The sequence below is a fragment of the Mya arenaria genome, chromosome 17 (assembly GCF_026914265.1).
Source record: "Mya arenaria isolate MELC-2E11 chromosome 17, ASM2691426v1".
In the NCBI taxonomy this organism is placed as follows: Eukaryota; Metazoa; Mollusca; class Bivalvia; order Myida; family Myidae; genus Mya; species Mya arenaria.
This window is the reverse complement of record NC_069138.1, coordinates 25,608,690-25,636,338: the sequence shown is the minus strand read 5'-3', so window position 1 is coordinate 25,636,338 and position 27,649 is coordinate 25,608,690. Positions and strand designations below refer to the sequence as shown.

Genomic DNA, 27,649 nt, shown 5'->3' with positions numbered 1-27,649 from the left:
TATTTTTTATCAATACCTTTTATGCATATTAGATATTGATTTATGTCAATAAACATATCTCATTAAAACTTCTATAAAAATAAAAAATGAAATTTTATGGTTTTTCTCTTATATTTAAAAATAGAAAAAAAACAATAATAAGGGCCGAAACGTCTCCGTAATAAGGGGCCGAAACGTCTACTGGATGGGGCCGATTTGGTAAGGGGCCGAAAAGGTAACCGTATCAACTAGGGGCTGATTTGGTAAGGGGCCGATTTGTCTGGTAGCCAAATGAACCAAAGCGTGTCTTCGAAAAAGAGCTAGGGTATCGCAACCGGACTTTCTTGTATCCCACCACTATCTCTTCAGCGTGCTGTCCCTTCAAGTTCAGCAAAAACAAAGGACCCCAAAGGTTAATGGGGGAGGATAGTAATGCGTGTGGGTAAGTACCAGCGGCCTGTTTAGCTCAGTTGGTTAGTGGTCCGGTGGTCGTGGGATCAAGCCCAACACTGGGCACATCTTTCTTCACATGTTTACTTTAGAATCCATTTCCTATCAACTGGGAGTGGGATTTGTTATTGGTCCCAGCTATCAATAATCAAATTGAATCAGACCAAGCATTTCTATTTACTATCGGACAAATATATCACTTGGTAATACATTCTTTAAACATAGTATCATCTTGATCATTTATATGCTTGAACCTGAAATCAGTAAGTGTGATACTACCATGGAATTATGGTTTATAGGTCCACGATACTACTGCTTTAGCACATACATAATAATTGCACATCAGTTGCTAAATGATGCACATTGCATCAAATAAATAATCTGACCATTTTATCCATGTAAATGCATATTTAAAAGTTGTTAACCTTCAATTCGTACTTTTTTTACACTCCTCCTGACCCTATATTTTCCTCCTGATCCTTAACACTTTTTTTTGCATGAGTAAGTTTTGTTTTGTTATTTCCTAAAATATGTGCATTTTTTAAGTGAACAAGTTAAAATCTGACCATTATATGTATTATTTTTTCTACAATAGTGATAAATTCTGTAAGCCCTGATATACCGTATAATACTATGTATAGGAAGCTAGCAAAGATAGGACGCAGGCTAAAAATGGTGAGAAAACAGGTAAAAACCAAAAAACAAAAGATAGGACACAGCGGAAAAATGTCAAAATCAGAGCCGAAAAATTAAGGTTGGTGAGGCATTTATAACATATATTAAATCAAACACAATACGGTAGGTCGTTTTTTTGTACAGAATCCCGGTTCTCTTTTTCTCGTATATTGTAATGAAAAGTAAACTAGGTCGATTACTTTTGGTCTTGTTTTGCATGACTGCAATAGCTTTTTTAAAGGGGCTGTACTCCGTGTGATGAAACAGCGAAAAAAAAAGAATTTGTCGAAAACTAACATAAACTTGGTGTCGATGTGTACAATGCATTGAAACTTACTAACCGAAGTACCACATAGTTAACAATTAATTTATTTTTCGCAGTTTTTTCATATTTTTCCATTAAAAAAGTTTACTAGGTATGTCTACCTAGTAGAACTCATTCCTTATGTGTGATTGGCTAGTCGATATTATCACGTGATATGACCATGTTAGGTATATAGCTTAAATATTCCAGCTGCTTAGGGTAAGCCTTCGTAGCAAAGTGGATACAACACTGGACTGCAATTCTGGCGACACCGGTTCAAAGCCGGTGTCCGACTCAATTTTTTTTCTACATTTTGGTATGTTTTTTTACAATTATGATATCAAAGAGTAAACCATATTATTAAATAATTGTCCTGAAATTTGTTACAGAAAAAACTTTTTTGGTGCCAATCTGGTGTACAGTCCCTTTAACATCTCTTTGGTATATGTTAGGTAAAAATGTGAAATTCAGTTTGACTTGCACTCACCAAAGTGCATAAGAGAGTTTCCTTTTATTATTCTGGTTTTCCCCACAGAATAAGACCACCCGGTCTTGTATATAGATCATAATCATTGTACCTATCATTGGCTGACAATGATTAACATAGATTGTATTTAAATTTTGAAGACAAGTGACGTAAAAATAAACAAAGTAAGCAAATAAAGATGAAAATTTGTTTAAATGTTTTATTAAAAAAACACCAACTTTCCTTTGCATTGATTACATCAATAGATGTTTGGGTTTTAATTGCAAAAGTAAATAAGTTTACGAGATGCCTAGACAAATCAGTTTCCCTGCAGATACTGCCATGTACCTGTACATCAATGCAACATTTATGTAGATTATTTTATTAGAGACATGGTATCAAGGAAATGATAATATCTTCATGAACTTGAATGCTATGTGTTTAAATACAAAGATACATTTTATCAACACAGAAAGAGGCTGGGTTGTATTTTTGTAAGAGAAAAAAAAGTCTTTGCCAAATGTAAAGGGCCACTTCTTCATGTTGCTAGACTAAACTTCCCTAGTATGATTGTGTTGAAAGATTTTTTGGAGCTGGAAGAGGCATTTTAATTAATTTATCTATAATGGATGTTTCTTTTGGAAGGGGTTTCATTGAGCAATGGCATCATTTACTGTTAATTTTCTCCTAATCTTAACAGGTAAAATACATTGCAACAAAAATGAAACACATGACGGTCTTGTTTGTATTGTCTCTGATGGTCTTAAACACATATTTTCAGTGAAAGAGAAATACAGGTTCTATTAAAATGAATTCATGCCATAATTGTACACATGTATGCTTCAAATTAATAGTAGCGATTTTTTCCACTCTCAAGGGAATGGTGGCAGGGGCTCCTTGATAGGGGAAAAACACAGCATTTAATACAAAAAGGGGGAAAATATTAACCCTTTGCATGCTGGGTAAATTGTTGTCTGCTCAAAAATGTCGTCTGGTTTATTCTAAATTTCTTTCAATTTACTTAAAACTTTGGGGATATATTGACTGAGTGGCAAACAGCTTGGAACCTGACCAGGCGCCGAGTTACTCGGCGTCTGGTCTGGTTCCAAGCTGTTTGCAAAGCTTTTAAAATCGCCATCAGCAGCTTAAGGGTTAACATGATTTACATAATGTTCAAGTTGTTTTCAAACCTTTTATTCAACAAATATATCAACAAATTCATATATGGTACTATATTGCTACATTTGCTTAATGTTTATATATTATTATAGAGGTCAATGTTCCTCCATAAAAAGTTAATTTTTTTCCTGGTCAGGGAAAAATATATACATTTTCAGGAAGGGAATGGGGCTGAAATATTGGGCCGAAAAAACAACTGAATTGGATTAGAATTGCTCATCTTCTTGCCGTCATTGAAATTAGACTTTCGGATGAAAAAGCCCAAATTCTTATACTACTGCATGGAATCATATTTTTGAACAAGCCCTGCTATATAAAATTCAGAATTTGAGCAAGCCCAGAAGACATTTTACCAGTGCAGATCTTGGGGGCTTGTGCTAATTTCAACCACTGTTCTTAGAATAATATCTTAGAAAGTGTGTTGATTTATTTTCGATACAAAACAAACCATCCATCAATAGTTTAAGGATTCAGTTGAATCTTTGAATCATCTGAAAATCTGTATCCTGTTTATTTCAAACAATGGTACCAGGAACCGTAGCAGAATTCTAATGATAGGGCTTACATTCAATAAGTTTAAGATGTTTTATCTCAAATTGTGCAACTTATAATACTTTATCATATATTTTGAAAAAAAGCTTGAAAACATATTATTCATTTTGTTGTCAGTTGTCAGAAACAGCATCAGTTATCCTATGTAGGCGCTCATATTAATCTGTTCTTCCCATACACTACTACCTGTTTTCTTGAAATAAACCTGGCACAGACAACTTCCTCGATATGCTGGTAGCTGGATTATTCAGCAGAAAACCCAACTACGGGGATTTACATTGGTTAGTCATCATTTTTTTGCGGCAAAAATATGGTTTGCACGTGCTAAGTCACTGACATTGTTAGTGTGTTAAATGCACTCATTTCTTTGATGGTAATGAATATAATATAATTTAGCCTTTTGCTATTTTTTTTTATTTTAATGAATATTATATCTTAAGGCCATGTTAGTGCGTTAAATGCACTCATTTCTTTGTAGGTGATAACTTCTACTATTCTATTAGTAATTTGGCATTTTGCTATGTTTTTTTCTTATTTCAATGCATATTAAATATTACATTATTACATATTTAAAGGTAGTCTGAGATAGTGAGGAATGAAAGGTGTCGATTTCTCAGCCAAGCAGTCCAAGGTTAGATGCTCTGGCATTACTAACATTTAACTGGCAATTTCTCACAGCTGCATACAGTATCTGCAGGATACAGGGATGAGAAGCTGTAAGCCTTGGAGAAGTTTATTGATATCAGTCAGTCTTGAAGTTAATGATGCACCTACCGGTATATGGCTGCATCATGGCTTGACCGACAGCATTCCCCCTGATCCCCCATGGGACTAAAAATTGAATTCCAATGCAACAAGAGAGAAACATTGTATTTACCCTAAAATTGTGGGGTTTATTCAACAGAAGACATTTATAAAGCCAAAATGCTGTGAAGACCATTATGATGCGATGGACACCAGCACCAACATTTTCTAAAAAAAGAAAGGATGTTCTCTTAAGAGCCACCCCTCTGGTTTTAGTTGACTCTCAATCAGCTGGTGACTGTATAATGAAGTCAACTTGTGCCCTCTACTGAATGTTGACATGCTGGTGGATAATGATATGAATTGAAACAAATCTAATAAATGGGAGACAATTAATTGGATTATGTTTCTGACTTTATAGGAGTTGCCGAGTTGTGTTAAAATTTGTCTGCGTAAAAAAGGAGAATACTTCAATTTACGCAGTAGCCCCTTGAGTGGGACTCAACCTGCAACCCCTAAGATGCTGTGAATCCAATAAAGGATGTTTATGAATAAATTATAAATTTGACTGGTCAAGGATGAATTTTTATTATGGGACAAGTTTTCTTTGGTAGGTTTGACATTATGAACAAATACCTTTTAATTTCAGTGATGGAAATTTGCACAAATCAAGACTTGGGTTTTGAGTTTAAAACAAATTTAATTAATATTAGATTAGTCCAATCTAGTTTATAAATTAGTGCTTTTTGGTCATAATCTTAAAATGGAATGAACATAATTATAGTCTTCAAAATGTTTTTGAAAAATATTATTTTGATGGTGGTGGATACTGTATGTTCTTTTCTAAATTTTCTCCAGGAATGTGTGATGGTTGTGATGATATCCTCATCTCACACAAGGGGTTTATGTTGGGATGCGGCCATGATGCTTTGTTTTTCTTGTTGGACAACAAGGTTGAGACTTATACCCAAGGTAAAATATTCAATATTTGTTAGGCAAAAAAATAATATCTTGTTTCAGGTAACATGCCCCTGTCCTTGAACACTCTTCCCACCTGAAAATATTGGAATTCAGTTTCAAGAACCATTATTATGGTATATTTTTATCCAACAGAATGTATGGTAATGGAAGACATATGAAAAATGAAGAATTAGAATAACAACAATTTAGTTTGCATCATATTGAGTCATTTTATGCCAAGCAATTGTGATTGACTATGAATTAATTTACCAAAAAAGTTTAAGTTTTTTAGACACTCAAAAAAAAATAAGTATATGATGGGAAATCAAGGAGTTGCCTCATGGTTGATCAGCATATGTACACATGATTGATACTTTTCTTGCATGTCTTAAACTCTGTAAATGCTCTTTTGATACATGACACAAAATAGTGTGTGCATAGTTGTTTGCTGACATCGACATCATGATGCGCAGTAATTTGAATTCTACTTTCAATAGTTCCTACCAAACTTCACCCATTTTAAGGTTTTCAAATAACCTTGTTATAAAATACTTTAGAAATATATTTTATTTCGACTATGCCTTTTCATACCTTTAAAGTAACTCGCTCATGGTTTGCAAAATGCACTTTTTTTTTTAATTACGAAATAAAATGTGGCAAATCATAAGGAGTTTTAAAACAAAAGAACCAGAACCTGTGTCACGTACGTAGTTACGTATAAACACTTTAAAGTGTCGCGTAACATAAAAGTTACGTATAAAACACTTTAAAGTAATAACAAAAATCAATAATAGAATTCAAAGTTTATTTGTGACAAAAAACAAATACTTCATCATGGTGATCAAATGTAGACTTACTTAGATGCTGACATTTCGTGATAGCCGCTGGCTATTAGACCAATTAGCGGGACAGTTCATGACTGTAGAATACGTTCTTTTTGTGTATGGCAAGAAATTAGGGTCCTTAATGGACGGCAGTTAGGATGCGAGATTACCTTAAATGTCATGCTGTATTATATACTGATTATTATACTTAGAAAGAACGTGGAACAATAAAGACTTAGAACACTTGAACAGTTGTTGGTTGGTTACTGAACGAACTATCACGAAAGTTAAGTGAGCGTGGGCATTACGCGACACCTGGAACCCTTCAAGAAATGTTCATATTTGCTAAAATATCGTCTTTGAAGACCACAATCTGGTAAGTAAGTTGTTTGAAAATGAATTACAGCTGTGGTATTGTGTGATTGGTTGATTGACATTACAATGTGATGTTATCAATGTATCCTTAATAGTCAACATATCCATTTTTTTTTATAAAGTCCGGGTTGCCGTGAGGACTAGCTGGCTGCTTTTTTCTTGACTTTACCGGCGTGGGTTTGAACCCCACTAAAACGAAAATACTTTTTTAGGGTATAATTGTATATGTTTGATATCATAGAGTTAAATAATGATAAAATAAGTGTTTTCATATGTATTACTGGGAAAACTAAATTTTTGTCCAAAAACATGAGCGAGTCACTTTAATATCACTATCAATATCCTTTAAAATCCTGAGATTGTGTAAGTTCGGGTAGCCAGGTATGGGAAAACATGCCGCGAGAGATATCCACGCCCAATACTGTAAACACGAAGAAGGCATGTCTGATATGGAGGAAAATAAGTGCCCACCATGTGCCCAAGAGGCTGTTACTCCTTAGTCTTGCAGCTGTTGTATTAATTAGTATATATATATATATATAACGAACAAACATATTTTGATAACAGTCTTAAGGTACATTCTGTAGTATATTAAGAAGCTGAATATCAAAAATAATTTTAACCTGTTATGTTAAAAGAATGTTGATGGTTTTAATGGTTGATGGTTTCATTAACAAGAGGTTGTTTTTCAATGTCAAGTGCTCCTCTGTTGTATTTTTTACAGAAAGGGGGAAGACTGGAAAATTATTTAAGTCAGAGTTAAGGGCCTTGCTATAAATGTTCAGGTTGTTTCTGGCAAAATAAGTTTCAATTAAATATCTTGAATGGTTTTTTAATTCAGATAAAGATAAAGTTTTGGCTTCACTTTATTTATCGAAAAAAATGGAATATTTTGTTTTAGAAAAGTCAGAGTTAAAGGCCTTGCTGAGTATATTCACTGGCGACATGCTTAAAGTTGCATTTGAATATTTTGAACAGTTTTTTTGTAAAGTTGTGAATGACAAGCAAGCCGACACCAAAGCTATCACAAAACCACAGCTTTTTTTCTTGGAGCTAAAAATATGCTCATTATCAAGTGGCATGTGTAAAATCTTGAACACTTAATTTGAAAATTGGTACACGTGTTGATGGTTACAATAAGCTCCTTTGTAGCCAAGCACATAATTCAAAAAGTTGTTAAGATTATGCCCCTTAATTGACTTGCATGTAACAAACAGCATGATGAGCAATGGAATCTGCTTGTTGTACTCTTGTTTTATTATTTATCCTGGTACATGTATCTAGCAGATATATACAATATGTTTTGACATTTATGGCTCCATACCAGGTGCCTTGTTAGTAAAACAAACCGTAATGATGACTATTTGTGGCCGTCTTGTCAATACTTCTAATGAAGTGTCGGTGCCAGGCTTGGTGCATTCTCTTTTGTACTGGGGTATGAGTGATTTTCAGACTAACAAGAGCAATGCACCAAATTACTGCTGTCAGAAGTGTTGCATATAATGTAACATGGTACCACATGAGAATTGTTCAAAAATAATTATTTGATGTTAAATTACCATCAATACAAATTTCCTTTTCAAAGTGTTTAAAATCTGAAATAAAAAGGCAAAATTATATTGCTGATAGTTAGTAAATGGTGCATTTGCTTGAAACTTTATAAATGTTTTTAACCAAAATACATTTATCAATTTTCTGACTTCTCTTGTCTGCGACAGGTTGTGCAGTGTTACCATGGTGTTGCAGGAAGTGCATGTTCATTTGCAGTATTACCGTGGCATTGCAGGAAGTGCATGTTTTATCCCAGTGTTACCATGGCATTGCAGGAAGTGCATGTTCTATCCCAGTGTTACCATGGCGTTGCAGGGAGTGCAAGTTCTATCCCAGCGTTACCATGGCGTTCTAGGGAGTGCATGTTCTATTCCAGATTTACTGTGGCGTTGCAGTAAGTGCATGTTCTATCCCAGTGTTACCATGGCATTGCAGGAAGTGCATGTTCTATCCCAGTGTTACCATGGCGTTACAGGAAGTGCATGTTCTATCCCAGTGTTACCATGGCGTTACAGAAAGTGCATGTTCTATCCCAGTGTTACCATGGCATTGCAGGGAGTGCATGTTCTATCCCAGTGTTACCATGGCATTACAGGAAGTGCATGTTGTATCCCAGTGTTACCATGGCGTTGCAGGAAGTTCATGTTCTATCCCAGTGTTACCATGGCGTTGCAGGAAGTTCATGTTCTATCCCAGTGTTACCATGGCATTGCAGGGAGTGCATGTTCTATCCCAGTGTTACCATGGCGTTGCAGGAAGTACATGTTCTATCCCAGTGTAACCATGGTGTTGCAGTAAGTGCATGTTCTATCCCAGTGTTACCATGGCGTTACAGAAAGTGCATGTGCTATCCCAGTGTTACCATGGCGTTACAGGAAGTGCATGTTCTATCCCAGTGTTACCATGGCGTTACAGGAAGTGCATGTTCTATCCCAGTGTTACCATGGCGTTGCAGGAAGTTCATGTTCTATCCCAGTGTTACCATGGCATTGCAGGGAGTGCATGTTCTATCCCAGTGTTACCATGGCGTTGCAGGAAGTACATGTTCTATCCCAGTGTAACCATGGTGTTGCAGTAAGTGCATGTTCTATCCCAGTGTTACCATGGTGTTGCAGTTAGTGCATGTTCTATCCCTGTGTTACCATGGTGTTGCAGTTAGTGCATGTTCTATCCCAGTGTTACCATGGTGTTGCAGTTAGTGCATGTTCTATCCCAGTGTTACCATGGCGTTATTTCATCAGTATAATCCTGGGAGCATTTTTTATACTTAGCCTTAGGTAGGATTTTCAGCAGTAGTGTTCTAGATGAAAATTACTGCTACTGTTTAGCCTAGCAATTAAAATCCCCCTTAGACCCCTTCAGAATGTTTTTTTAAATAATTTACCCTGTTATATCTAGTGTTGAAAATGTTCCATTAAAAAAAATACTGAATTTCTATTACAACAACAAGATTAAATCATTAAGGGACTCACTCACATATTTAACATTGGCAACATTTCTTTCAAACTTTGAGAAATTTTACTTACTTGAAAGAACAAACACCAATAACAACAGAAATTACTCATTCAAATAGAATTTTATAATTCCATGCCTAAAGTCATTTCAATTTTAGTAGCTTTACTAACATTGTTCGGCGAAATAAAGCATTTTCTTTTATTCAAACTTTTAATGATATTCTATAACTGTGTTTATAACACAGTATAATATTAAAAAAAAAACAGTAAAAAACAGTGAAATCATATATATTGCAACTTAATAAACAATTCGGTATGATTTGACATTGTTTTCCCTTATCAAATATATTTTCTTAATTGACAGTGAAAAAAAATGAAAATAATTGTCTGCGCTGGGAGTGTTGAAAATTGCACCTAGGTGCAAAAAAAAAACGTTTGTAGAATTCTGGATTTAATGGACCCCTGGCCTGGCGCCTGGCACAAGTCTACACAGCAATATCAACAATCTTACCCACTCATTCACTACTGAAGCTGACTGTGAAAAATACAACATAAATAGAACTCATCTTAAATGTAAGCTTGTGTTTTTTGTGAGAGCTTTCAATGCTTAAGAAGCGTTTTAGTGAAAATCGTGAATTAGTACTGTACAGTGTAAATAATTCTTTAATTTTTTTGTGAGACGCAGATTCGTAGATTCTGGTAGTGTAGATCTGTTATAGTATTATACCAAATCTCAGGATGATAGGAAGAATATAAAGATATTAGATAATTTTGTAATGAAGGCATTGGAGGTGTTGCAATGAAATTATAGATAGTTGTTTAATCTAACATGATATATCAGAACATTTGGATTGAAGAATAAATGGTAAATATTGTTATATTTTGTTTTTGTACTAATTTGCAGAATGAAAACAAATCATGATTGCAATAAAAACATGAGGCCATTTTCCGACTAACTTGGAATTTGTTTAAGGCTCATTCATAGATGAATTACGTTTTCATTATTTTCGCTGTAGTTGAAAGTTTTGTACAAGGGTAAAAAAAGAACATTCTAAATAAATCAATAAAATTCATAAATCAATTAATGTGTAATTAAGTGTTGTCTGATATTTCTCAGCATGAAATTATTATTTTTTTGGGTTAGAAGTACTGGGGTAAAACTTGGTTATTTATTGATCTCAGTTAATAAAACATATTTTAAGCTGGTCCGTTTTTACAAAAAAAGTCAAGGTATTGTGATAGTGTTGGTGCCATCTTCAGCATGAACACTGGGCAAAAACTTCAACCTTGGCTTAACGCAAAAGCTTGTCAAGGTATTTCATTGGGGAGACAATATGCACACATCTAGCGATTTAATGGTGGTGGTGGTGTGTAAGCTTATTTATACTCGGGCCTTGCCCATTTAGCGAGGGCTCCAATAAGGTTGTTATTCATTTAAAGTTTTTGGTGCATAGTACACAGACAGCATGTAACCCTGGTTAGAGCTACCCCGGTTCTTTAAAGTGCACCAGTGTAAAGAATTGTCACACGGGACCCCCATTTAGCGGCCCTCCCGGAAAACAATTAGTTGTTTTTTTAAAGGTTCAGTCGGAAATCGAATCTTCAACCCCTAGATTGACAGTCAAGTGTGTTACCAGAAGACCAATGATCTGCCAATAAACCCCCACAACTCTGGCAGATATAATTGTTGAGTTATGCCCCTTATTGACTGTAAACAAACCCTGACAAGTATTGGCATACATTTGTGATGTGCTACAGCCTAAGCACTTTATCGCTTAGAGTTTAAATTAAACTGTTATGCTATAATGTATGTATAAATTTGTTGTGTAACTTTTCTATAATATAGTTAATTACTATTCTGTATGTATACGGTATATTCCATATGTATAAGGTATATTCCATATAAATTCATTGATTATAAAGATATAATCTTACATCCCAAAGCTGTATTTACCAAATAACCTATTTGCCCTTATAGATATACAGAGCATGAATTACAAAGAACTGTATATGCCCTAACAGACATACAGGGTATGATTTACAAATTACCGTATATGCCGGAGTTCACATACAGGGCATGATTTACAAAGTACTGTATATGCCCTAACAGACATACAGCAGCAGGGCATGATTTACAAAGTACTGTATATGCCCGAGTAGACATACAGGTTGGATTTACAAACTACCGTATATGCTGGAGTAGACATACAGGGCATGATTTACAAAGTACTGTATATGCCCTAACAGACATACAGGACATGATTTACAAATTACTGTATATGCCCTAACAGACATACAGGGCATGATTTACAAAGTACTGTATATGCCCTCACAGACAAACAGGGCATGATTTACAAATTACCGTATATGCCGGAGTAGACATACAGGGCATGATTTACAAAGTACTGTATATGCCCTATCAGACATACAGGGAATGATTTACAAAGTACTGTATATGCCCAGGCTAGTAGCAGACATACAGGGCATGATTTACAAACTACTGTATATGCCCTCACAGACATAAAGGGGGTCTGTCATACAACTCTATGCTCTCCAATTATGAATAAAAATATTACTGGAATTGTTTACAAAATTTGATGTCATTAAATAATAATTAAAATTCACAAGTCCTGAAATCACACATAATATTCACAATACGACCCCTTCATGTCTATTAGGGCATGCACGTCTATTAGGACAAATAAGGTAATTTTATAAATGTATATAAGAAATATAATCATTAATGAAATATCTGCCATTTCACAATTAACATTAATCTTGCTTTCTTCAGATGTGAGATTATACGGTGGTAACCACAGAGGAACATTAAATTCTGACAATGGCTCGATACAGGTCCAGAACACGGCCGTTTTATGTCCTTACCCCACCTGAGCCCAAAACCCAGGACAGGAAGAATTCGGTAAGACCGATCAAAATGGTAATAGTAAATATCAGTGAATTCACGATTGATCAATATTATGCACAATACACTACTCCAAAGGCAAAGTGCATCCCAAATGTACAGGTAAGAGTTTATTAAGTAATTTCTTTGTGAATAAGTAACCGAAGGAGGCGCAGCACAGCGAAGTGTTAGCCCCTCCAAAGTTGCATCAGCTTTAAAATTAAGCCGTGCACCTGTCAAAAAAGCCTTGTCTATAAATGCATTATATTGTGATGTCATATAAATCAGCATTGACACTGAAATTGCGCCTTTGTATATACAAACAGTAGGCGTGGCTATATGCGCATGCGCAGTTATAGCATTTAACTTGATCATGAAGAGTCGTCTTCAGAAATAAGTCAAAATTGTTCACAAATAAGAAACAAAACATTTGAAACATCTAGCGCCACTGATTGATTGACAATGTAAGGCAAACACTAAGAAACCAGTGTTAATTTATTCTAATAATTTCTTTCATAACAGATTAGAGCTTAGTGCTTGGTAGAAACCAGTAACTTCACTGGTGTCCATTTTGTGAGGCAACGGGGAACCCCGGTCAGGCTCTTGGTTGAGAAGTAATCACTAATACCACAACACTCCTACCCTCATAAAATAAAATCTTAATGGACATTAAGTATCAACCTAAAGAATTTAGCAACCCTGGCAGATGGCTACCTGCGCCCTGGTAGGTGAGATAGGGACACCTTAACCATTAACTGAGTTATCTTATAAACTTAAAAATGTTACATTTAATGTCAATTCAAAAAAAATAACTCGTTTGAAATTTAATGAACACCTTTTGTTTTTAATGTGTGTTGTTAATCAAAGTGATTTGGTTGCTAGGTTACAGAGACTTATTAAATGGCTAAATCCGTCCTCGAGACATAGACATGGATTGATTTCACCATAATTTCCAATTAATGATGGTAACATAATTACACCGGTAATAACTAGTGCAGATTTATTGATATTTTCCATTGTTAGAACTCTTCTTGTACATAATCAAGGGAAATAAAATATCGTAATTTGGTGTCCAGTAGGACAAGGGAAAATAATTCTAGTGAATCTCTGATTCTCATCCTTTCAAAACCTTATCTAAGGAGATATTAAGTACCTTCAATGGCTACTCATGTAAAAAAGGTTCTTCTTGCATACCGGATGTGTGTTTCCGGTCATGTGACCAGTGCTGGAAAAACCCGCCTTACATACCCCATGTAAGATGAGTCACGCGCAACAACACGCCACTTGTTATTTCTTTTTTTGTATGGTTTATGAAAAGTATATTATGCCATTTCAATAAAACGCAATGAAATATATATGTATGCAAGACTTGTAATTAAAATTGAAAATAAATAATTGTAAAGAACGAGATTTTGAGAGGAACTAGTTAATGTCAATAGTCATATAAAATTACTACGCTTTATTACGTCAGTAAAAAAAAGGTCGCCCGCACGTTTTGGTGAAGTGTACAAAAGTGTGTTTTTTATGTCAATTTTTCCACAAATTGATACTTTTAGATATGCAAGAAAAATATCAATCATGTATTTCCAGTCCTGATAAAAAAATCCGACCCTCGGGCACGCTGCATTGCCGGTAACTCGCCAAGCCTCGTTACCGGCTTACGCGCGTGCCCTCGGGTCGGATTTTTCTATCCGTACCAGAAACAATTGATAGATACTTATGATTGCAGCATGGGTGTGGGGCGAGCGTTTGGATGAACCTATCTAACATTAGTGTGCAAGGTAGATGGTTTTGCGCCCACTTCAGCTAAACAAAATATTGTTAAAATGTTTTTTATTTTATTTTTTATTAATTTGTCAATTTGGCTTTGTCTTCATTTTTTATTTTATTTTTTATTCATACAGGGGTTTTTTTAACAGCCTTTTTTGCCTGTTCTTCCAAGAATTTCATATTAAGTATTGGTATAGAAAAGTTCTTCAATTCTTTAGTTGAGTTTTTTCTAGTGTCTTACAGTTCGATGAATATCTGCTTAAATTCAGCTTGTATATTGAAACATTTGGTTGTCAAGAATTTTCTGCCTTAATTTATAGAGGTTTGCCAGGACACCTGACTTAAAGGTTCTTGTGTCCCTCAATGCTATATGTTGTCCTCGCAATCCCACGGCACCCTTAGTCTGAAACGATGCTAGTGAGAAAATGCACTAGTAATATGTAGTTATTAAGTGTTTGTACGTGCATAATAATGTTCGATTTTTATTTGTTCATTAATTAGATTGAATTTGTTGTGATTTCCTACACTATCTTATATATTAGGAAATTAATTATGTTCATAATGCTGCCATCAAAGGCAACCAGATAATAATGATCAGTTATTAATCAGACTTTACCCATGACTACTTATTATTATTAAAGGTATTCCAACCATCATCAGCATGTCTGGTTATCTCATTTGGAATAGATATCATTTAATTGGCCGAGAAAGAACAATATGGTAATTTCATATGAAATTGATATCATTTTAAAGCTCTTCATTGACAGAGAAAGAAGTATATGTTAATCTCATATGAAATTGATATCGTTTAAAAGCTTTTATTTTAATTGGCAGAGAAAGAACAATACGGTAATCTCATATGAAATTGATATCATTTTAAAGCTCTTCATTGACAGAGAAAGAACAATACGGTAATCTCATATGAAATTGAAATCATTTTAAAGCTCTTCATTGACAGAGAAAGAACAATACGGTAATTTCATATGAAATTGATATCATTTTAAAGCTCTTCATTGACTGAGAAAGAACAATACGGTAATCTCATATGAAATTGATATCATTTAAAAGCTTTTATTTTAATTGGCAGAGAAAGAATAATATGGTAATTTCATATGAAACTGATATCATTTAAAAGCTTTTATTTTAATTGGCAGAGAAAGAAGTGTATGGTAATTTCATATGAAATTGATATCATTTAAAAGCTTTTATTTTAATTGGCAGAGAAGGAAGTATATGGTAATTTCATATGAAATTGATATCATTTAAAAGCTTTTATTTTAATTGGCAGAGAAAGAAGTATATGGTAATTTACTATGAAATTGATATCGTTTAAAAGCTTTTAATTCGCAGAGAAAAAACAATACACTAATCTCATATGAAATTGATATCATTTAAAAGCGTTTAATTTAATTGGCAGAGAAAGAATAATATGGTAATTTCATATGAAATTGATATCATTTAAAAGCTTTTAAAGAAAGAGATATGACTATAAAGTAATCTTATATAAAAATAAGATTTGAAATTGATATCATTTCACAGCATATTATTGGTATAGAATGAGCAATGTTTAATATCTGACCAAACATTTACTACTGGCTGGATGATTTTAGCCCTGATGCCCAATTGCAATTAATAGAGTAAATCACAACAACAAACAATATCTATGATCATTGGTGTATTTTTGGACATTTTATTTATATATTCTTAACCAAACATTCCATTCAAATCATTGTAATTTTATATTGGGTCACGAATATATATGGTCAATGGGACTTTGAATGATGAATGAAATACCTTAAATTTTGCCAGATACTATTGGAAGGAAAATGTTGGGCAGAGAAGCATTTATAATCACCGCCTTCTTCCATATAATTGTTCAGAAAACTGAGAAATGATCTCCACTAATTACCAGTATTGTGATTTGGAGATCTCATTGATTAGTCGCTCATTTTTATTTCACGACATTCTAGCTTCCTTGCCTGGAGGTGAAATGATGTGATCGGATAATTTCTCCTCACGTATTGCAATTTTGGTTTAATGTTAATTGGACATAAAGAAAAATAAATCAAATATATGTGTGAAAAGTGTACTGTAAAATTGCATGAGTGCCATCAGTCACAAGAAAAAAATAAAGAGGTGTGAAGGAGTTATTGCAGAGAACATGTATGCATATTTAAAGGTTTGGAATTTGTAGTAATAATAGATTCTTTAGTAGACTGAAAAATATTGTTAATTCTTATATAATTGTCACATTTGTATGCTGTTCAGACTTGTTAATAAAAATTGAAAGTTATGTAAATTCCTGTGGCTATGTTGTTATGTAGATTATACACAAGAACTTATGTGAAAAAGAAATACCAATGAAACAATCTGCAAGATCAGTTTGTAAGTACAGATTTTGGGCTCAGATTTTGGCTCAGGTGTTTGGCTCAGATGTTGGGCTCAGATGTTGGGCTCAGATTATGGGCTCAGATTTTGGGCTCAGATGTTTGGCTGAGATTTTGGCTTAGAAGTTTGGCTCAGATATTGGGCTCAGATTATGAGCTCAGATGTTGGGCTCAGATTATGAGCTCAGATGTTGGGCTCAGATTATGAGCTCAGATGTTGGGCTCAGATTTTGGCTCAGATTATGAGCTCAGATGTTGGGCTCAGATTTTATGCCCCAAGTGCAGGACGGACATACTTAAAAGCCATACTATAATAGAGAGTGCTTTATCTGTCTTATACTGAACCCTCATTTTTTAAGTTAATGATAGGATTATGCATTTGTTGTCAATGTTGTTTTAAACAATTCTTTGGAACTTGTGTATTTCATTTTTTCCGTAATATTAAGCATGCATGATGTGTTACAAATAAGGGAAAATTACTCTATGTCGGGCAATTGGGCTATGTCGCTATACGGAAGCATATTTTATTTCCCAGTTGAATTGGACTGTATTAACTAGTGAGAAATTGGTTAACAAAAACCAATACCAAATTTGGTACTAATTGATCTAGCACATTTAAATTCTTGGCGGCAATAAAATGTTGTCATCCAATTACTTGGTCATATAAAATACCCCGGGACTACTTGCCTATTGATCATATTTGACAGTTGTGTTACCAACGTATTTGTCCTTATAGACAAGCATGTCCTGATACTCACAAGAATGAGAATGAAATTGTTGTAGTGGTAAAGCTCAAGGGTAGCTCCAGGATTCTATGTTAGAGGGGGCATAACCTTTTGACTTGCGCCCATCGTCAAAACTAAAATTTATTTGGTAAAATGTGTTCGCAGGAGGGTTTTGATGTACTCCCACACAAAAAATTTAACAATTTTTTGTCCAAAATGACGCATTTTGGGCGAATTTTATTACTTTTTCCTCATATTATATTAAAATAAAAAGTAAACTTGGACGTAATCCCCTGGATCCCCAAGTGTAGCTGTTTGCCTCTCACCGAAGTGGTGGGTTCAATCCAAATCAGGGGTATTCTCATGGCCTCTAAAAATGGACACCAGTACTGGTTTCTACCCAGGAAATACACTAAAGGGATTGATTCCTATCAGATTTCAGTTGTCTTCACAATCTAGGTAGGCATAAATGAGTATAAACTAATAGATCGCAGGGGGTCTTTGTTCGATTCTGGGATTTGAACAATGCTTCACCTGACTGACAACTTGTAAAGAAGCAGCCTCTTCCAAGTCATGCCATAATGAGGGGGTCAGAAATATCCCCCAGAATTTTGATGCATCCCCCCCCCCCGGGACAACTAACAACTATATTTTTTATGACAATATTTGTTCTGCAAGTTCATTGAACAGTATTTACATATAACATCACAGTGTCTCATGAAATGAGATGATTTATAAAGAAGCATAAAAGATACTTCTGGATGTACTAAAATGAAAAGATGCTCACACTTTAGCGATATTTTGATTGATCAAAATCCCTTGGTCTTAATGTCATATTCCCCTATAATTCAGAACAAAAATGTCAAGCCTTCGGGATTGTCTCCAGAAGCATGCCATGTAATTCTCTTCTTCTGTTACCATCCTTTTGGCAGCCATTTTTTTACCTGCTTACATGTATGTCATTTCTATAACTCACTATCCTAATGCTCTATGGCTTAAATAAGCCAATACCCTAATGTTCTATGACCTAAATAACACTCTACCCTAATGTTCTATGGCTTACATAATGCACTACCCTAATGTTTTATGGCTTACATAATGCACTACCCTAATGTTTGATGGCTTAAATGACACACTACCCTAACATTTTATGCCTTAAATAACCCACTACCATAATGTTCTATGGCTTAAATAACCAACTACCCTAATGTTCTATGGCTTTGATAACCAACTAGCCTAATGTTCTATGGCTTTGATAGCCAACTAGCCTAATGTTCTATGGCTTTGATAACCAACTAGCCTAATGTTATATGGCTTTGATAACCAACTACCCTAATGTTCTATGGCTTTGATAACTAACTAGCCTAATGTTCTATGGCTTTGATAACCAACTTCCCTAATGTTCTATGGCTTTGATAACCAACTACCCTAATGTTCTATGGCTTTGATAACTAACTAGCCTAATGTTATATGGCTTTGATAACCAACTAGCCTAATGTTCTATGGCTTTGATAACCAACTACCCTAATGTTCTATGGCTTTGATAACCAACTTCCCTAATGTTATATGGCTTTGATAACCAACTACCCTAATGTTCTATGGCTTTGATAACTAACTAGCCTAATGTTATATGGCTTTGATTACCAACTACACTAATGTTCTATGGCTTTGATAACCAACTACCCTAATGTTATATGGCTTTGATAACCAACTAGCCTAATGTTCTATGGCTTTGATAACCAACTACCCTAATGTTCTATGGCGTTGATAACCAACTACCCTAATGTTATATGGCTTTGATAACCAACTAGCCTAATGTTATATGGCTTTGATAACCAACTACCCTAATGTTCTATGGCGTTGATAACCAACTACCCTAATGTTCTATGGCTTTGATAACCAACTACCCTAATTTTCTATGGCTTTGATAACCAACTACCCTAATGTTTTATGGCTTAAATGACACACTACCCTTACATTTTATGCCTTAAATAACCCACTACCATAATGTTCTATGGCTTAAATAACCAACTACCCTAATGTTCTATGGCTTTGATAACCAACTAGCCTAATGTTCTATGGCTTTGATAGCCAACTAGCCTAATGTTCTATGGCTTTGATAGCCCACTACCATAATGTTCTATGGCTTTGATAACCAACTACACTAATGTTCCATGACTTAGATAACCCACTTCAATAATGTTCTATGGCTTTGATAACCAACTACCCTAATGTTTTATGGCTTAAATGACACACTACCCTAACATTTTATGCCTTAAATAACCCACTACCATAATGTTCTATGGCTTAAATAACCAACTACCCTAATGTTCTATGGCTTTGATAGCCAACTAGCCTAATGTTCTATGGCTTTGATAACCAACTACCCTAATGTTATATGGCTTTGATAACCAACTAGCCTAATGTTATATGGCTTTGATAACCAACTACCCTAATGTTCTATGGGTTAAATAACCCACTACCCTAATGTTCTATGGCTTTGATAACCAACTAGCCTAATGTTATATGGCTTTGATAACCAACTAGCCTAATGTTATATGGCTTTGATAACCCACTACCATAATGTTCTATGGCTTAAATAACCAACTACCCTAATGTTCTATGGGTTAAATAACCCACTACCCTAATGTTCTATGGCTTTGATAACCAACTACCCTAATGTTATATGGCTTTGATAACCAACTAGCCTAATGTTATATGGCTTTGATAACCCACTACCATAATGTTCTATGGCTTAAATAACCCACTACCCTAATGTTCTATGGCTTTGATAACCAACTAGCCTAATGTTATATGGCTTTGATAACCAACTACCCTAATGTTCTATGGGTTTGATAACCAACTACCCTAATGTTCTATGGCTTTGATAACCAACTAGCCTAATGTTATATGGCTTTGATAACCAACTAGCCTAATGTTATATGGCTTTGATAACCAACTACCCTAATGTTCTATGGCGTTGATAACCAACTACCCTAATTTTCTATGGCTTTGATAACCAACTAGCCTAATGTTATATGGCTTTGATAACCAACTAGCCTAATGTCATATGGCTTTGATAACTAACTAGCCTAATGTTATATGGCTTTGATAACCAACTACCCTAATGTTCTATGGCTTTGATAACCAACTACCCTAATGTTCTATGGCTTTGATAACCAAGGATACTAATGTTCCATGACTTAGATAACCCACTTCAATAATGTTCTATGGCATTGATAACCAACTACCCTAATGTTATATGGCTTTGATAACCAACTACTCTAATTTTCTATGGCTTTGATAACCAACTAGCCTAATGTTATGTGGCTTTGATAACCAACTACCCTAATGTTATATGGCTTTGATAACCAACTAGCCTAATGTTATATGGCTTTGATAACCAACTACCCTAATGTTATATGGCTTTGATAACCAACTACCCTAATGTTATATGGCTTTGATAACCAACTAGCCTAATGTTCTATGGCTTTGATAACCCACTACCCTAATGTTATATGGCTTTGATAACCAACTACCCTAATGTTCTATGGCTTTGATAACCAACTAGCCTAATGTTATATGGCTTTGATAACCAACTAGCCTAATGTTCTATGGCTTTGATAACCAACTAGCCTAATGTTATATGGCTTTGATAACCAACTACCCTAATGTTCTATGGCTTTGATAACCAACTTCCCTAATGTTATATGGCTTTGATAACCAACTAGCCTAATGTTATATGGCTTTGATAACCAACTAGCCTAATGTTATATGGCTTTGATAACCAACTAGCCTAATGTTATATGGCTTTGATAACCAACTACCCTAATGTTATATGGCTTTGATAACCAACTAGCCTAATGTTATATGGCTTTGATAACCAACTAGCCTTATGTTCTATGGCTTTGATAACCAACTACCCTAATGTTATATGGCTTTGATAACCAACTAGCCTAATGTTCTATGGCTTTGATAACTAACTACCCTAATGTTATATGGCTTTGATAACCAACTAGCCTAATGTTCTATGGCTTTGATAACCAACTACACTAATGTTCCATGACTTAGATAACCCACTTCAATAATGTTCTATGGCTTAGATAACCAACTACACTAATGTTCCATGACTTAGATAACCCACTTCAATAATGTTCTATGGCTTTGATAACCAACTACACTAATGTTCCATGACTTAGATAACCCACTTCAATAATGTTCTATGGCTTTGATAACCAACTACACTAATGTTCCATGACTTAGATAACCCACTTCAATAATGTTCTATGGCTTTGATAACCAACTACACTAATGTTCCATGACTTAGATAACCCACTTCAATAATGTTCTATGGCATATATGATGAACAACTAATTTTTCGTTCATAATCAGCAAACAAGGGGTATTGGAACAAATACTGTAATTACCAGTTTACCAGTCGTGTGTGTTAATTGACAAGTCCATATCTATTTCAAGAAATACTGAAACTTGGATCAGATTTCCAAGAAAATAATTATGTATTATTGATTTAGATATTGTCACATTTTCCCCGCAAAATGCATAAAACTTCAATTTCACCAGTGTTACCAGGGTTGCCAATTCACAATTGTTCAATTCCTATCAGTGCTACCACAATGCTTGTGTATATATAACTTCATTTGGCTTTCTTCTGTAGTTAATTAAATCTTATTTCTGGTGTTTTATATTCCCCTTGTGCTATGTAAGATAATTTTGAATTTATAGAAATTAATGAAGAAACAAAGGTTCACCTATTTTCTTCACCTTCAAACATCATTTAAAGATCATTAAACTACTGTGTAATCATAAATATTCGTGGGATATTAAGTTTCGTGCATTTCGTGGGTGGGCTTATCCAGTCGACTTCATGATCCCAATGAAAATTTTATCTTTTTACCTTAATTCTTTAATTTATTTATGATATATTATTTAACCTCAATGTTACTAAATCAATGTCAACCATTATTACTTGCATTTTTGGAACACAAGCTGATTATCAATAAACCTCCTGTAAAGCATGTGTAAAACGTGTGTCACTTGATTTTGTTTCTTTGATTAAATATTAATCGATGATTTAGTTAAACACCCTTACTGTGTTTTCACAGTTTCAAAAATTACTTAATTGACATCCATTGGCTTCACTATTTTATATCCTTGATGTGGGTGCATCTGTATTTATGACCCTAAGCGATCAAGCGATAATTGACATGGGTATTTGCGTTAATTGACATACTGTCCCACTGTTTTTACATAAACTGCATGACGTAGATGATACATAGCACAAGATTGGCGCATGGAGAATTTTCAGACGATTTAGGATCGCAGTTTCGATTAATTATTTTTTCCAAAAAAAAATGAAAATCCACGAACTTTCTAGCCACGATTATAAAAGATTTTACAGGATTCAATTTCTTAAGTTCTTATCAGTCTGTAACTTAAGGTCCAAAATCCTAAAAAGTTCTTATATTTCTCCTTGTTCCAGGGAATGGCTTGGTTTATATACTAAGTTTTAATTTGTTGCCAAATAGGTAAGGTCCATTACATGATACTGAGCCCATTATGAGGAAAAGGTTGATTGTGGCAGTTTGAAGACATCCACTGTGGCCATAGCATTGTCTACTTTAATGGCCGTAGGATAACATCCACCCTTGAAATGCTCGCAATATGACCTAAACATGGCCTCCATAGAATTCTTCTTGCATATATAAACAAATAGAACTTAGCTGATAGATCATGAATGCTTATTATAATTATATATGTACTGGAGCTTCGTGATATTTACTCATCATCCTTGTTGTCAATCAGTTAATGTTAGCAAAGTCATGTCTCAGTGGAAAATGTATGTAAACAGTGAGTATGGTATTGTTCCCTAATTTTTAAATTTACTTGTATATAATTATCTCTAAAAAGAAAAAAATAAGCAACAATACTCACTGTTGATGACAATTTTCCAATCATTTTGACACTACAAGGGAAGACATGTTGGAAAATTTTAGACGCAATGATAATTGTCCCGCCCTGTACTTAGAGGAAATATTCTGTAAGGTTGAGTTTTTAGGCCGTCCAATCCGATTCAGTTTCTTGTATCCGGTCTGTAACTTATATAAGGACATAGAGTATAGATGGTCATGTTCTGGCTGTACCTTTGTCTTGTATGATCAGATTTTAAAATAACTTGCCACATGTTATCCACATATCAAGATTATGGGTCACTTACATTAGCAGCTCTTGTTTCTATATCCAATGAAAAAGTGACTGCAAGATCATAATTGTGTCATGAGGCCCTAATAAAAAATAACTGGATTAACTTCTCTAAAAGTCATTGACAGTATAAACTGTCATAATTGTATAATATAAATCAACTATCAGAGCCTCTGCAAACATTTGAATCAGAGATGAGTGAATTACAGCTAATCCATGAAAATGTCCTCATTCTGGCTAACATCATTAGATTTCCCTGTAAGAGATTGGCTTGATTATCGAATATAGAAAGATATTGGAATAGTCAACTTTGAGGGCCTCAAATATTTGATTCAACTATGGATGAAATACAGCTAATCCATGAAACTGTCCTCATTCTGGCTAACACGATTGGATTTTTCTATAAGAGATTGGCTTGCTTATCAAATATGGAAAGACGTCTGAAAAGTCAACTTTCAGGTCCTTAAATATTTGAATGGGTGAAATACAGTTAATCCATGAAACTGTCCTCATTTATGTTACAAAATTCATTTGGATTTTCCTTTAAAAGATTGGCTACAAGGAGGGATATTCATGGCTGGCATCCCAAGTAATTCATTGCAATGAATAGAACAAAATAATAGTAGATAACTTTTTATGTAAACGATCAAATCTTTAGGGAGTTAAAATTGTTCTGCCTTCCCAGCTGCTGATAAGCCTTATCCCGAAATAGCTGCGTTGTCTCTCTCGTGTGGGGGCCTCATTAAGGGGTTATGCAGTGGATAAAATCACAAGTAAATGTTAAGATAAGAATGAACTCCATTCTGAAGGTGAAGTGGCTGTTAATGATGGAGCACAAGGTTGATGAAAAAAATGTAATATTTTAAATCTAAAAAAAACATGATTAATTAAGGTACAGATAAAAAAAAGATTAACCTTTATAAATGGGTTTATTGTAGTAATAACTACATGACCACAAATTCTCTAGTTAAAAAAGTGCCAAAATATCGCTAATATTTTTTATCTCTACCTAAATCATATGCATTTTTTTTGTTTTGATCATGAAAGTTAAATGAGTTAAACACGATAATGCATAAGAATGAAAAATAGAAAAATATCAACCTTTTTTTTTTCCGTCTTAAGCCCTTTAATGCTACCTAGGGTTATAGCTGAAGAGTTCTGGAAGGGTGGCCTGGCCTCTTTTGGAATCAGTGACCCTTAGTTTAAACAGTATATATTTTACAACGATTGTTAAGAAAGTTATGATAACTTATACTAAGTCACTCTCGTTGGCGCGATGTTGTGCGAGAGTGTGGTCTTGTGTTGTGGGGGAAACCGGAGAAAACCCACTTGTCCAGCTTGGTGACAACAAACCAAACTCACATGTGCCAGGGAAACGCTAACCACTGCGCTAACCGGACAAACTAAATCAGTGACCCTTCTAACCTCATGGAGACGAGCATAGGCACCCTTCTGCCTTCATAGACGTAAATACTAAAGATTGTCAAATATATATTTCATTTTGATTAAGATGTATAAGATTTTTATAAATACATATAAACTTTAAATATTTGGCAGATGAAACCTATTATTATTTCAATAAAACACCATTCCCAACATTTTTTGACAAATGCATACCAGTAATATTGACTTCTTCTCAGCCCTATAAAGGGTGCCCTTTTTTCTCTTAGCACTTTGTCTGTCTTCTGCAGCACCTGTGCTTTTTTAATCCTGTCTTTATCCCAAAAATAGTACCATAACAAAAAGCTGATTGATTTTACACATGTTCCACCTGATAATAGCTTCACAGTACCATTCTGTGAAGTGCATATTACTCTTGATTGCTTTAATTTTGCGAGGTCCTTTTTTTTTTTTTTTTTAAGGTTTGGCCAATTTCACAAATTTTAATATGCATGACGCCATTAAGATTGAATCACCAGAAAAGAAGGTTAAATAGAAAATTTTGTTACATTTAAAAATTCACAATCTCATCGATATGCAAAAAATCATTCAAGTTAAACCCTTACGAAATCAAACCAATCTACAGTATTCCAAGCTGTGTATCAAGTACCGTTACATCTGTATATTATATCTATATATGTAAATTAGAGATGAAGCCGTTACTATACTGGCACCACAAATACAAATACAGCTTTACATTTAAAATACCCTGCTCACCAAGTTTACTTTAATGTCAATATCATAGAGAAAAAAGTACAAAAATAAAATCAAAATGAACCTCCCTCCCAACACTTTTAACCATATAAATGACAGTTTTGAAGGAGGGGCACAAATGTCAAACACCTAAATCTGCCCCTGATGTCCAGAGATAAAGCTAAGGCTGTTATTTATGACTGCTGTTGTATTTTATTCAAAGCTACAGCTGTAAATTACAGCTATAGACATACATTCACTGCATAAGCTTTTGTTTCAAATTAAAAAAAATAGCTATATATTAATGCAGCTATAAGTTTTTTTGGTATCTTGTACGTTTCGGCCACTTGGTATGCCATACATTTGAGCCATTAGGTATGCCATACATTTGAGCCATTTGGTATAACATACATTTGAGCCATTTGGTATGACATACATTTGAGCCATTTGGTATGACATACATTGAAGCCATTTGGTATGCCATGCATTTGAGCCATTTGGTATGCCATACATTTGAGCCATTTGGTATGACATACATTTGAGCCATTTAGTATGACATACATTTGAGCCATTTGGTATGACATACATTGGAGCCATTTGGTAAGCCATACATTGGAGCCATTTGGTATGCCATACATTTGAGCCCTTTGATATGCCAAACCTTTGAGCCATTTGGTATGTTTGAGCCATTTGGTATGCCATATATTTGGACCATTTGGTATGCCATACATTTGAGCCATTTGGTATGCCATACATTTGAGCCATTTGGTATGCCATACATTTGAGCCATTTGGTATGACATACATTTGAGCCATTTGGTATGACATACATTTGAGCCATTTGGTATGACATACATTGGAGCCATTTGGTATGCCATATATTTGAGCCATTTGGTACATCATACGTTTAGCCATTTGGTATGCCATATGTTTAAGCCATTGGTACACCATATGTTGAGCCATTTGGTGCACCATAGGGTTGAGCCATTTGGTACACCATAGGGTTGAGCCATTTGGTATGCCATACATTTGAGCCATTTGGTATGCCATACATTTGAGCCATTTGGTATGCCATACATTTGAGCCATTGGTACACCATATGTTGAGCCATTTGGTGCACCATAGGGTTGAGCCATTTGGTACACCATAGGGTTGAGCCATTTGGTATGCCATACATTTGAGCCATTTGGTATGCCATATATTTGAACCATTTGGTATGCCATACATTTGAGCCATTTGGTATGCCATACATTTGAGCCATTGGTACACCATATGTTGAGCCATTTGGTACACCATAGGGTTGAGCCATTTGGTACACCATAGGGTTGAGCCATTTGGTATGCCATACATTTGAGCCATTTGGTATGCCATACATTTGAGCCATTTGGTTTGCCATACATTTGAGCCATTTGGTATGCCATATATTTGAGCCATTTGGTATGCCATACATTTGAGCCATTTGGTATGCCATATATTTGAGCCATTTGGTACATCATACGTTTAGCCATTTGGTATGCCATATGTTTGAACCATTTGGTATGCCATACAGTTGAGCCATTTGGTATGCCATACATTTGAACCATTTGGTATGCCATACATTTGAGCCATTTGGTATGCCATACATTTGAGCCATTTGGTATGCCATACATTTGAGCCATTTGGTATGCCATACATTTGAGCCATTTGGTATGCCATATATTTGAGCCATTTGGTACATCATACATTTAGCCATTTGGTATGCCATATATTTGAACCATTTGGTATGCCATACATTTGAGCCATTTGGTATGCCATACATTTGAGCCATTGGTACACCATATGTTGAGCCATTTGGTGCACCATAGGGTTGAGCCATTTGGTACACCATAGGGTTGAGCCATTTGGTATGCCATACATTTGAGCCATTTGGTATGCCATACATTTGAGCCATTTGGTTTGCCATACATTTGAGCCATTTGGTATGCCATATATTTGAGCCATTTGGTGTGCCATACATTTGAG

At 34.7% G+C, this 27,649-nt stretch overlaps 1 protein-coding gene across 2 annotated transcripts in view; it reads left to right on the top strand.

The window, feature by feature from the left end:
* Positions 1–4,245: 4,245 nt before the first annotated feature.
* Positions 4,246–27,649, top strand: part of LOC128224130 (regulator of G-protein signaling 3-like) — a 59,288-nt gene continuing 35,884 nt past the window's right edge. Inside the window, exons 1-3 of one of the 2 annotated variants that reach the window (XM_052933818.1) lie at positions 4,246–4,959; positions 5,208–5,321; positions 12,305–12,433. In XM_052933818.1, the coding sequence (XP_052789778.1) occupies positions 12,353–12,433 (81 nt within the window). In that variant the 5' untranslated portion in view covers positions 4,246–4,959; positions 5,208–5,321; positions 12,305–12,352. Of the gene's footprint in view, positions 4,960–5,207; positions 5,322–10,069; positions 10,379–12,304; positions 12,434–27,649 lie in introns of those variants that run through there. The other variant, XM_052933817.1, reaches the window with a different exon arrangement.